Source organism: Gymnoscopelus microlampas (assembly GCF_963454915.1).
Source record: "Gymnoscopelus microlampas genome assembly, chromosome: 23".
Taxonomy (NCBI): Eukaryota; Metazoa; Chordata; class Actinopteri; order Myctophiformes; family Myctophidae; genus Gymnoscopelus; species Gymnoscopelus microlampas.
In genome coordinates this window covers 13646671-13660808 of record NC_139960.1, presented here as the reverse complement: position 1 = coordinate 13660808, position 14138 = coordinate 13646671, and the positions used below count along the sequence as shown (strand labels likewise).

General features: G+C 39.9%; 1 protein-coding gene across 1 annotated transcript; it reads left to right on the top strand.

Annotated features, from left to right (window-relative positions):
- The first annotated feature begins 2104 nt into the window (after positions 1 to 2104).
- Positions 2105 to 13781, top strand: socs2 (suppressor of cytokine signaling 2). Its single transcript, XM_084050302.1, has 3 exons — positions 2105 to 2580; positions 8991 to 9217; positions 9790 to 13781. The coding sequence occupies exons 2-3, from the start codon at positions 9091 to 9093 to the stop codon at positions 10290 to 10292; spliced, it is 630 nt and encodes a 209-aa protein (XP_083906428.1). The 5' UTR covers positions 2105 to 2580; positions 8991 to 9090; the 3' UTR covers positions 10293 to 13781.
- The last annotated feature ends 357 nt before the right edge of the window (positions 13782 to 14138 follow it).

The window sequence follows — 14138 nt, the reverse complement described above, 5'->3', positions numbered from 1 at the left end:
TAAGTATATTTTGATGCCGATACTTTCCTACTTTATCTCAAGTACATTTTGAAAAATTGATTTCTACTTGTAACAGAGTATATCTACATTGCAGTATTTATACTTTTACTTAAGTAAAGACATTTTAGTACTTTTCCCACCACTGTAGGTATATATATGTGTTCAGTGTAACTATTCCTATTATTTTATCAAAGAAGTGACATACTAGAATGCATTTTACGGTTCTTGCCGCACGGTGGCTCCACTAGCTTACATCTTGCAGTATGTCGTTTAGAACAGTGGTTCTCAAACTTTTTCATGTCAAGGACCCCCAAATTGACACTTATTAGCCCGCGGACCCCCATTTCAAAAGATATGCCAGGGACCCCCATAAGAGAAGATTGTTATGGCTCTAGCAGTGATTCTCAACCATTTTAATCTCAAGGACCCCCACTTTGTACACTCTCTGAGTTACAAACCCATAAGGGTCCATTTGGTTCCATTTGTACACTCTCAGAGTTACAGACCCATAAGGGTCCATTTGGTTCCTATCCACCATTTAGCTGGGGACCCCCTGGAACCCCTTCAAGGACCCTTGGGGGTCCCCGGAACCCACTTTGAGAACCAATGGTTTAGAAGCAACTGTTTTCCAGTCACTGGTTCCCTCGCAAATAAAAGGCTTTTTATGTAGTTTTGTTAAACTGCACAATAGGATGGGACATGTATTCATTCAAAAATACTTTTACTCAAGTCAATTTTGAATTCCGGACTTTTACTTGTAACAGAGTATTTCTACATTGCAGTATTGATACTTTTACTTAAATCTATACTTCAGTATTGCTATCATGAATTATTTTTTTCCAACATTCTCTATTGATTTTCCACACATCATTAATAATGATATCATTATCATAGCGTTATGGTTTTTTATCTCAATCGATGGGACGATAAATAATGAATAGTCTACACACTGACAGGTATAAGGATACAAACACCACCAGGTTAGTGAGATTACATTCAGACTAGCTTGTAATAAACAGTGGTGTAAAGTAACTAAGTACATTTACTCAAATACTGTACTTAAGTATAATTTTTAGGTATTTGTACTTTACCTGAGTTTTTCCAATTTCCAATACTTTTACTTCTACTCCATTACATCTCAGAAACAAATAGTATACTTTTTACTCCACTATATTTATTTAAAAACTTTAGTTAGGCCTATACTAGTTACTTTGTAGATTGATTATTATTACAAAACCACTTCAGCCCACATACATTTCGGCCTTTTGAAAATAGCTGATCTATAAGCTCACAATGCACAAAAGATTTGTGCACATTTGAAAACTTGAAATGGAACAATCTGCATAATGAGTACTTTAACCTTTTTGGTAGGCTATTTGGTATTGGTATTTTGATACCAATATATTTTGTACTTTTAAAACTCAAAGTACATTTTGAATTTTGGACTTTTACTCGTAATAACAGAGTCTTTTATTTTGGTAATAAGTACCAGCAAAACACGGTCTGATCTCATGGCCGAAATATGAAATATGTTATTACAGGCATTCATGTGTGTTTTAATTAAGAGAGAGAGAGAGAGAGAGACAGAGAGAGAGAGAGAGAGAGAGAGAGAGAGAGAGAGAGAGAGAGAGAGAGAGAGAGAGTTAACGCGTCTACTCTGTGACATTTTTAGATTTCTTTGGCTATTCAAAAATAGAAGATCTGCAAGCTCATAGCGTGGCACCGAGTGTGCGCCGCGCGCGCGCGAGAGAGAGAGAGAGAGAGAGAGAGAGAGAGAGAGAGAGAGAGAGAGAGAGAGAGAGAGAGAGAGAGAGAGTCACGTTCATGATCATATCAGTGTGAGTCCACCTTAAAAAAAACGCTTCGCAGTTCGCACCACGTGATCAGGTTCCTGGAAAGTTCCTGGAAAACCTCCTTTTGTGTGTGTAGGCGGGTTGGTTGTGTTTTGCGCGCGCGCGCGCGCGCACACACACACACACACACACACACACACGCAGGCACGCACGCACGCACGCACACACACACACACACACACACACACACACACACACACACACACACACACACACACACACACACACACACACACACACACACACACACACAGAGCTGTGCTGTCAGAGCGGACAGGGACACAATGTTCGAGTCACAGAAAATCCTTCACTGACTGAACTGGCTACTTTTCCCGGGAATATGATTTAGTTCCTTTTTTTCCCCGCGCCAGCCTGGAATCTATAATGAACAGCGTGTCATCAGCATAGAGACTGCACACTCACTGACTAACAGCTCGATCCACGCGATCACTGCCTGGTGTGATCCACTGAAGGATCCAATCCAAGCGACATTTGATTTGATCGAATGATTTATTATGTCGTTTGACATTTTTAAAAGGAGGAACATTAACGATCGAGCCTAAATATTTGCGTATTGGTGAATATTACTGGTAGGCTGTATAATGGTTGAGGTTGTTCTACATGGAGGATCGTTGTAATAACCCGGCGGGTTGTTGTGGAGGCTGGTAGAGCAGCTATAGGATCCGTGTCACCCTTTATTGTGTTTGTGTGCGTCTGGATCTCTGGGGTGAGTGGCTTCATTGTTGTTGTGTTCATATTCATAATGATGTAGAAATGGCCTAATAATAATTATAATCATAATAATTATATTTTGTATAATCATGATCATGATTATGACCGTAATATTAATTACGATCATAAATATTTAAAAATATATATTATTATTAACTGCAGCGAAAGCTTTCTCCACAATAATACAACAATAATAATAATAATAACAACAATAACAATGAACAATAATAACAGAAAACAGACAATACACTAGCACAGATCCCTGAGGGACTCATGAGGGACCACATGGGGTTAAGTGGTTAATAATAATAACAATAGGCTATTATTATTATTATTATTGTTATCATACTTAACTTAACTATAGACCTACATGACGTATAACAGGCCAAATGTTTATAGTCTTGTAGATCTTACAGTCCATAGCAGGCTACAACAGTGTTGGAAATCTTCGAATAGGCTACATTAAAGCGAACATTTTTTAACTCAAATCTTTGCTTCTGGGGGTCCCTGGCTCAAAACATTTTCAGATGGGGGTCCGCGGCCAAATGAATATCAATTAGGGGGGGTCCTGGCTTTGCATGAAAAAGGTTGAAAACCACTGATCTAGTAGATCAGTCAGATCTACACGATATCATATCAGTCCTTGTTGGCTTGACCACACATTTTCAAGATTTTTTCCAAAATAGCAGACATGAGCTTGAATATCTGTTATCTTTTGAATAGCAAAAGCTAAGTGGTTAAAATGATTGTGACGCTATGGTAACTCATTTCACTGGGGACCCCCCTACACTAGGTCTGATGATCTACTTAGACCATTCCTTGTTGTCGGCGAGCGACACCATCCTGAGATGGAGTAAATTATATAGGCTTAGGCCCCCCCCCGATGCAGGCTTCATACAATGGTCAATGGTGTGATAATCAGTCATTGTTAAAGACAATGTAATGATAATGATAATGTAATGTTGATTAATAGGGTTCAATGAGTAGGCTATAGCATCTTTAAGACAAAAAGGGGTCATCAATATGTCCGTACACACGGACAAATGTGTCCGTGGCAAAGACTTCAGTCTTGTCCGTGACATTTTAGATTTACACACCATTATAATGATCTTATTTTGATCATAAGAGCCATTACTGAATGTCAAGTCTCCAGGTTTTCTTTACTTATTTACTATGACACTATATATGACACATTAGGGGTCCTAGTGGTTCTCAAATGTTTTATTTGCAAGGACCCCCATAACTCTGAGAGTGTACAAATGGAACCAAATGGACCCGTAAGGGTCCATTTGGTTCCATTTGTACACTCTCAGAGTTAAGGTGGCAAAAACACTTTTTTGACCAAAATGTATAAATATTAAGTATTTATAATAATGTAATAAGTAAAAGTCCGGAATAAAAAAATTACTTGAGTAAAAGTACAACATAATTGGATTCAAAATGTACTTTTCGATGAATTGAGTTCAAAGGACCCCAATGGAAACAAGCCATATGGCTTTCTCGGGTCTAAAATCCCCTTAGCAGACCTTGTATTGAACTGTACTTTTCTGTGCTAGTTTTTGCAAACTGCTAATAAATTATTCAATCAATCAATCAATACTTAAAGTACCAAAAGTAAAAGTACTCATTATGCAGATTGTCCCATTTCAAGTTTTCAAATGTGTAATCAATCTTTTGACAATAGCAGATCTAAGCTTACAATGCGTCCCATCGCCATGCATTGTGAGCTTGTAGATCTGCTATTTTCAAATGGCCGAAATGTATATAGGGCTGAAGTGGTTAGTGTATGTTTTATAATAATCAATCTGCAAAGTAACTAGTAGGCCTAACTAAAGTTCAAAAGTATTGGTATCAAAATACACTTAAAGTACCAAAAGTAGAAAGTACTCATTATGCAGAATGTGACATTTACACAAGTTTTCAAGTGTATGAAAATGTATTCAAATCTTTTGAAAATACCAAATGTATATAGGGGCTGAAGTGGTTACTGTATGTTTTATAATGATAACCAAAACCTACAATGTAACTAGTAACTCAAGTTTTCAAATTATAATATTAGAGTAAAAGGAAAATAAAATAAAATAAAAAAACTAAAATTTGCACTTAAGTAAATGTACTTAGTTACTTTCCACCACTGAATAAAAGCCTAGTGAAAACTGGCTAGATCTTGTTGTATTCAAGAGCACTAACAGCCAGACCGAGTTCGAGATAATCAGTTTATTCCCATCAAGGTCATGACAAAATAATTCAGTTTTTCTCTCTTCTGAATTTAAGTAAAATACAAATATAGGCCACATTAGATGGCAATCCTTCTATTCCTTCTAGTCAGAAGTCAGAAGTTTCACAAGTTTTCGAATGTATAAAATGTATACAAATCTTTTGAAAATAGCCGATCTACAAGCTCACAATGCGACACATTGTGAGCTTGCTATTTTCAAAAGGCCAACATGTATATAGGGCTCAAGTGGTTCATGCATGTTTTGTAATAATAATCAAAATCTACAGTAACAAGTGACCGACGTTTTCAAATAATTGTAGTGGAGTAAAAGTACAATATTTGCCTCTGAGATATAGTGGAGTAGAATAGTACAAGTACTGAAAATTAAAAATACCTCAAAATTGTACTTAAGTACAGCACTTGAGTACATGTACTTAGTTACTTTACACCACTGGGTATAAGACAGAGGAGTGTCAAACACATTACAACTGCAACCCATGATGACAACATTAGAGAGCCCTTACACCACTAATATGCAGAAAAAAAACATTAGAAATAAGCAGGGATCATCAATATGTCCGTACACGGACAGATGTGTCCGTGGCAAGACTTGGCCTGGTCCATGGCAAATTTTAGATTTTCTTTTTTTACACACCATTATAATGTTCTTATTTTGATCATAAGACCCAATTACTGAATGTCAGTCTCCAGGTTTCCACACTGAGAGACGTGTACACTCTCAGAGTTACAGACCTGTAATGGTCAATTAGGGATAGCTCTTCATGTCAGTGGTTTTCAGCCTTTTTCATGCCAAGGACCCCTAAATTGATATACAATTGGCCGCGGACCCCCATCTGAAAATGTCTTGTTCCAGGGACCCCCCAGAAGCAAAGATTTGAGTTAAAAATGTTCGCTTTAAAAGATATATATTCAAAGATTTGCACACATTTTCAAGATCTGCCCAGAGTGCCCATACCCTAGGTGGGGTTGGCGAAAGGGCCCACTCTGTGTGGAGTTTGCATGTTCTCCCCGTGTCTCTCAGGGTAGTTATTACCCTCACAAAAACATGTAGTAATCCTGGTCACTATAACGCCTCCCCCATGACAGCCGGGGTGCCTGATGGAGGGGAAAGGAACTGGTTGGAATAACGTGTTCCTTCCACGCGCTACGTCCAACCAGGGAAACTCCCCCCTGTCAGGTGACAAGAAGGTCAGTTGGCTCTCATGCATTGAAGGAGGCATGAGCTCGGCCCTGGCCTCCCTAGGCTGGTGAGGGGAGTGTAGTGCCCAGGATCACTTAGAAAATTGGCACCGGGTGAAAAATAAGGTTTACAAAATCGTGGGGCAAAAATGTATGTATGCATAAATTACTCAAAAATAAGTTATTCAAGTTGGCTAATTGAGTAATTAATAGTCTACTAAAAAGTCTCAGATTGAACCAAAAGGAAAATAGCACCCTTATGTATTGACAGTAAATCTCTTAGCTGCAGTAGCCTATCCAACTTTGGAGGTCAGTGGTGGAAGAAGTACTCGATATTTTACTAAAGTAAAGTAAAAGTAGCATTACCACAATATAAAAAGTAAAAGTACCTAAACATTTACTTAAGTACAGTACTTGAGTAAATGTTCTTAGTTACTTTACACCACTGATTTGTAGGCCTGTAACAACATTTTAATTTCAAAGACCCAGAGTTTGATCAAGTTTTAATATCTGGGATCCAATCTATATACACTGTAAAGTGTTAATTTAACCCTAACTCTTTAAGGACCCCTGGGGGTCCACAGACCCCATATTGAGAACCACTGCACTTAACCTGTACATTTTGTGAACTGCATGGGTGAAACATTTTCTATAAAATTACGTTGGCCCATACATTCTGTTGATGTGCTTAAAGGGTCTACACCATGAATTTTAACTTTTTCTTCATTTTTGTGTGTTTTTGGTCTCCCCCACCTCTCTTCTGTTCCAACAAATACCCGACTTCGAGCATGCAGGCTTTCATAGGCTATCTGTGGTTTTTATGTAAATTGGTCTGAAAACAGTCCGTCAGATTTGTTCCCCCACCCTACGTCACGTCTGGGAACAATTCCTCCCGTTTTTCAGTTCTAACCCCCAAAAAAAAATCAAAAAAAAAAAATCAAAAAAATGTTTTTCATTTTTTTTTTTTTTTTTTTTTTCTTATTTTTTTTTTTTTACTTTTTCCACACAGAACCAGGACATAACATGCATGCAAACTGGCTCAATAGCGCCCCATGCCAAACAGGACAATGTGGTATTGCAGGTGAAAGTGCTTTATAAGCCAGAGAGAAGTTAGTTGGAATGAGTATATCTGAGGCTTGATTTAGGCTCAAACCTTTTGAAAAACGTTTGAGGGACATAAACAATATGATATCAAATATTATTATTTTTTTTTAAATTCATGGTGTAGCTCCTTTAAAGACGGGGTGCCGTGATTTTCAGTGCCCCCCTCCCCTAAAACATAATCATCAGGTATTATAGTTATACTAGGAGGAAGATTTTTTTCAAAAAAGTGTACAGAAATGGTTAAAATTATGTTTTTATGTGGACACGCCTCCAGTTCATTAAGTATACCTGGTTCTCACATTAGCACCTCCTCCACCACCTTAGCACCACCCACCTGTCCTAGTCCCTCCTCCTCCTCATGCCCACACCTGTTGTGTTATGATAATGAGGGGGAGGGTATAATTTTACTGTGTCATTAAAGTGCTGTTTCTCTATTGGCACGTTTGACCCTCAAGGGTTCAGCCTCTAGGAAGAAACTCAAAATAGTCAGAGAAGACATAAAACACTTAATGAAGTTCTATCAACCTCATAGACACATGAAAAACAGAAAAAGTGCAAAACCATGGCACCACCTCTTTAAAACATTCAGCCAAGGGCGTATCGTCATAGAAGCCAACGGGGCCATGGCCCGGTCTATAAAACTCTGCTCCCCCAGGGGAAAGAAAAACAAAAAAATCAACATAACAACATTAGCACCCCTCACCCTATTCTGTTGTTGTCAACCACAGAAATTCACCTTTGTTTTCAAATCGGGCTTATTTGCATTCGGCCGAATTGTTAAAGGGGTGGCCATTAAAAAACGGTTTCCCCGTCAAACCGGTTCTCTTGCCAGGCACCAGCGGCTGCTGGTGGGGGGCCAGTGGGGCCACAACCAGCAGCGCCCACCACAACGCCAGACCCGCCACCACCAGCAACCATCTCCGCGGCCAGCAGCACCATAAGTGCGCCCCTGCTCCCCGGATTCCAGCGGCGCAGTTGCGCCTACAGACCTCTCTGCTATCGATGAGCCAGCAACTCAACCCAAACTAAGCCGCTTCCCAACTATACTTGCATATTGTGTTTTATTCACGTTTCTCTCGCTTGCATTAACGCTGATGGTAATTCTCAATAGACTGTCACTTATCAGCCATCGTTGCGCGAGCCGCCACCCGCCCACCAGATTCTAACACCCCCCCTGGCCCGGTCCACGTTAGAACCCACCGTACGCTACTGCATTCAGCCCTGCTCATATCTGTAAATACTCTACCACCACCACCACCACGCCTGCTGACCGGGCATGGTGGAATGTTTGTGTTTTACATTTGTATCTCTATTTCTTAGTGATATTTGTGAGAGCAGAATTACGTACACAGAAAATGACTTGGCTTTTTAGGTTGCTCTCAAGCAACCACCCAAGCCTTCCTTGCACTGTATGTCTGAAGTTATTCCAAATATATATATATTTCTTTTTCTCTTTCTGTGTCACCTGATCTGTGGCTGAAACTTTGTACCACCTGCAGTGTTTTAAAGGGATAGTTCACCCTCAAAATGACTTTTATTCTATTGATTACACACCCCATGGAGACTTGATTGAATTCATGGAGATTTCTTAGTTTTTGTTGCATTCCTAAGCCAATAATGTGATTTCCGGTAGAAAGATGCTAATGTTTCCGGTAGGAGACTCAAAGGAGTCTTTTTGAGTCTCCTGTCATAAAATTATTGTCTCAGGAATGCGTCAAAAACAATAAAATCGCGGGTGTGTATATCGGGTGTGTAATTGATAGAAAATAAGTATTTTTTTTGGGTGAACTATAACTTTAAGTAAAAAGGAAAAAAACAGCAAATAGGAGCAAATTGCTGTTGTGCAGACTTTTATTCTTTTAAACTCTTTCTGTGTCTTGTAGGCGAGGGCTGGGAAGTGCCACTTGGAGCACCTGGCATTCCAAACACCCATCCCATGTCTGTGTTGTGGGCCTACAAGTAGGCTAAAAGGGTGGTTCTTCAATGACCTGCCAGTCATCAGAATCTACAGAAGCCATCCAAAATGACAGACGGACAGACAATGATTCCAGGGTGGTAGATTCGGACGAGTGTCGCATAGCATTAGCCATGAAAGACTTGAAGAACACCGGTAAGGCTTTTGATATCATGTCACCCATTTTTTTATCTATGTCATATTAATATGTTAACCCATTAAGACCGGGAACGCATCTGTGTCATTTTAGATTTTAGCTATAGCCATTATCTTATACTTTGGCTATTCAAAAATAGCAGATATACAAGCTCATAGCACGCACCGAGTGCCGCACTATGAGCTTGTAGATCTGCAATTGTTTTTTTAATCTTGAACATCTTTGAATATATATATTTTTAAAGCGAACATTTGTAACTCAAATCTTTGCTTGTGGAAGTCCCTGGAACAACATATTTTACAAATGTTCGCTTTAAAAAAAATATATATATCAAAGATTTGCACAAAGTTTCACAATTTTTCAAAAATAGCAGATCTACGAGCTTGTAGATCTGCTATTTTTGAATGGCCAAATAAATCTAAAATGACAGAAGATGCGTTCCCGGATTTAATGGGTTAAATACAGGTGAATACAATATAATAGCCTATACATACAGGTGATTGATTGATTGATTGATTGATTGATTGATTAATTGATTGATTATCTCTGTGTCTTGTCTCCGGGAACACAGGCTGGTACTGGGGCAGCCTCACGGCCAACGAAGCCAAAGAGATCCTCCACGACGCGTCCGAGGGCACTTTCCTGGTGCGCGACAGCTCCCAGCGGGACTACCTGTTCACCATCTCCGCCATGACCTCGGCGGGGCCCACCAACCTGCGCATCGAGTACAAGGACGGCAAGTTCAAGCTGGACTCGGTGGTGCTGGTGAAGCCCAAGCTCAAACAGTTCGACAGCGTGGTCCACCTGGTGGAGCACTACGTCCAGCTGTCCCGGAGCCTCGGCAAGGGGCCGGGGCCGCCGGTGAACTCGGACTCCTCTCAGCCCCCCTCCTCCTCGGCGGGCGCCCCGAACGGGACGGTCCAGCTGCTGCTGACCAAGCCCGTGTACACGGCCACGCCGTCGTTACAGCACCTGTGCAGGATCACTATCAACAAGACCACGAGGCGAGTGAGAGACTTGCCGTTGCCCAACAGACTGAAGGACTACTTGACAGACTACGCCTACAATGTGTAGGAGGAGGAGCTACACGGAAGAGTCCTGGAACTTCAACATAGACATATAAAAGGTAGACGCCTCCTCCGACTCTGAGGCGCCTGTATCTCGGGCGCCATATTTGAGGGGGCACGCTCCCTGAGCACTGGCCAATCACAGCGTGTCTTTTCAGAGACTTGTCAGAATCTTGTTGTATAAAAATACAACGGGATATTTTTATACCACTAGATTCTGACAAGTCCCGGGAAAGACGCTCTGTGATTGGCCAGTAGTCAGGAAGCTTTCCTTCTCCAAAATGGCGGCCGCGATACAGGTCGCTCCAATGAACTGCAGAGGCCAATGAGGTATCTAGGTTTCTATATCTATGCCTGGAACTACACTACCAAGCCACAGAGTAAAAAAAGACTACAAAAAAAAACACGAATAAAAAGACTAACAAGAGCATCAGACGTGTACGACGGCAATTTGACACTTTTACTGTTCCTAAGTTTCTAATTGTCACCACTCTTCATACTAGCCTGGCATGGCCAGACTAATATCACTGTGTAGATATTAGTCTGGAATATCTGTGTGGAACCTGCATTTCCAACGGGCGAATTTAGAAAAATGTCTCTGGTGATAAACCCGCCCCATATTTGCATACTGGGTATACTGGGGATTGGTCCCTCACTACTTCGGAGGGAGTGAAATCCAATCACAACTGAGCGGTGCCACACCAAATCTGCAGAGGGCAAATTATTTTTTTTGGCAGATTTGTCTGGTTTCCAGGCTATCTTCATACTGCCTCCGTGATACCATTAATTAGACACGCACAACTCTTAACCACTTTCAACCTGGTATACCTATTTGAGGCATTTCATTATGCAATGCGACACTTGTAGATCGGTGATATGACACATCATCGCGTGACAGAATAAAATAGGGCTTAAGACGACATGGTACATGTGGAGGAATACCCTATTCCTCATAGTTAAACACCCCTGCTCACCACAGGTGCCCTTTATCAACCAGAGATAGCACCCCCCCCCCCCCCCCCCCCCCAGCTTCTCTGCCGCGAACATAGCCAATTGTGCTCGTGTTATGGATTGGCCAAACTTTAGGTCAACTTAACTTTGTAATCGTGACAGCCCTAGTCACACCACAACAGAGTACCAAGAACGCTGCTTTCAGAATACTGGCCTCAATTACTGCAGTTTAATTAAAAATATGACACATATCCTAAATACACAAAGAAATGACTGACCTATTTAACAGCTTTATACTTTAAAAAAATACATTAATAGTGGAAATAGCCAATCTACAAGCTGTCGCATCGAGAAGTGTTGTGGAACAATTAATGAAACATTATGAATAATAATAATATTTTCTGTTTGGCTCTTAGTTTTCGTAAACAAGTTGCACAGGACAGATATGGCAAATAACACATATTTAATTACTTTATACTTAAAAATAAACATTAATAGTGGAAATAGCCGATCTATAAGCTCAAAACGTGACCCGTTTTGAGCTTATAGATCTGCTATTTTCACTATTTTTGAAATGTTTTAACATGGAATTGATTATGATGATTATGCATCAATTAGAATAATTGCAATTATATAAAATAATTGCGATTAGACGATTACAATAATTGTGACAGGCCTACATCCACGGAGGTAGGTAGGTAGGTGTAGGGCCGCCTCGTGATCAATGCCTGTGTGTTGGTTCCAAGTTCCCACAGTAAAAGGTTGCTGGCTGGGACAGCTTGTGGTGTCTATTATGGCAGGGACCGGTTAGCCTCGTCTCCGGGGTTGGTGTGGGAGGTTCATGCCTACAAAAACGTTTTCATGCTGAAGTGTTCTTCTTACCGCCAGTCACTCAGGTACACGCCCTTTGTCCACATTTTGATGCTCTTTATCGCTGGTTGCAGACTCTGCCTCTCATGTTTGAGACATGGGTGTTCCGACACTGTTCTGACTTTTGGTTGTAAAAATGGTTTTATTTGTTTATTATTATATTTGTTTCCTCTTTATTTTTGTACTGTAGGCAAATTGTAGAAGGGAAAAAGGTGCTTAATAATAATGCTCATTCGGCTATGATTTCACAGTGGAAAAAATGCAAGCGCTTATAAAAGAGCCCCAGCAGGTTCCCATGAGCAAAGTCCCCCCCCTCATGCGAAGAGATTTAAACTTGGTTCATTTCCAGTTTAGTTTTTCTAAACTCTGGATCAATAATTCATTGTGCCATGACATCATGGAGCAGGGGACTGAATGTGTAGCAGCAGAGTCTTGTGGGCATGTCACAGTAACTGTGACAAAAAGAGATTTGGCTTTAGTTTTTTTTAGCGCACAAGGAAGAACGTTGCGTCTGGGAATAATAAGTCTGTTTAAAAAAAAAGAAGTATTTATTGATTGATTATGTACTACTGTGTTTCTCGCAACATTTTTTTGTAAATTAAGCAGCACAAATTTTTCAAAAGCATGCTTTATTATCCTCATGGCAGAGCCAAGGACGGCCAGAGTTCTCTAGTCTAGACCCAGTGGTTCTCAAACCTTTCTGGATCAGGGCCCACTTGAACATTTTAACCCATTAAGACTCTACAAATATCTTCTATAAATACAAGTGTATGAAACAGTTTTATGAAAAACTATTGTGTCTATATCAGTGGTGCTCAAACTGTTTCATGTCAAGGGACCACCCACAATTATATGTAATTGGCCACGGACCCCCACCTCAAAATATTTTCTTCCAGGGACCCCCAGAAGCAAAGATTTGAGTTTTAAAGCTTTAAAAATATTTTAATTTTTAAAGATTTGCACGAATCTCGATTTAAAAAAAATAGCAGATCTACAAGCTCGTAACGCGGCACTCTGTGCCACGCTATGAGCTTGTATATCTGCTATTTTCAAATAGCCAAAGAAATCTAAAATGACACAGATGCGTTCCTGATCTTAATGGGTTAATGATCAATCAATCAATTGTGTTTCGGCTCGTATCAATGGAATTAACATAGCATACTTAAAAGCTCATGTGTATCGGTATATCAGAAAGAAGACATTTCTTTCAAGGTTCTAAAGAAAAAACACCATGAAATTGTTTCTACACTGATTTCTTTTTTTTTTTCATGTATGTCTGTTGAAATCGTAGTGTTTTGCCAATTATTTGGGGCCCACTTGCAATATCCTCGCGGCCCACCAGTGGGCCCCCGACCCACGGGTTGAGAATCACTGAGACATTGCCAATGCAGTGAGGACAACTGTGACCTTGTGACCTTGTTGCATCATCCACTGTTGTGATCAGTGCACAGTAGGAGGCAGGTCTGGTTTGAATCCTGCTTCTGGCATTCTATGGTGCTTATAATAATCATGTTAATGGTTTTCTGAAGAAAACTAAACAAATAAAAACAAAAACGTGGAATCAAACTTCTTGAAAAATACTTGAGTACCCGACCGTGGACTTTTAGGAGTTGTCATCTGGGTTCATAGTTGTTGTTGCAAAACATTGTATCTTGCACCTTAAATTACTGCTATGTCTCAATAAAATTGCCTTCTTAAGAACTGAAACACAAGAGGTTTTACAGAACAATGTTTTTTTGTAAGAATAGTATGAAAATGTCAATGCAAAATGTCTTCACGTGCTGTGTTATATTTGTTAATGTGTTCTATAACCAAACTAACCAAATAAGGGTCATACCCAGTGGTGTAAAGTAACTAAGTACATTTACTCAAGTACTGTACTTAAGTACAATTTTGTCTCTGTCTTTTTTTTCTTTTTTACTATACTGGAGTATTTCCAATTTTCAGTACTTTAACTTCTACTCCACTACATCTCAGAGGCAAATATTGTACTTTAGCTCCACTACAATTATTTGAAAACTTTAGTATTTAC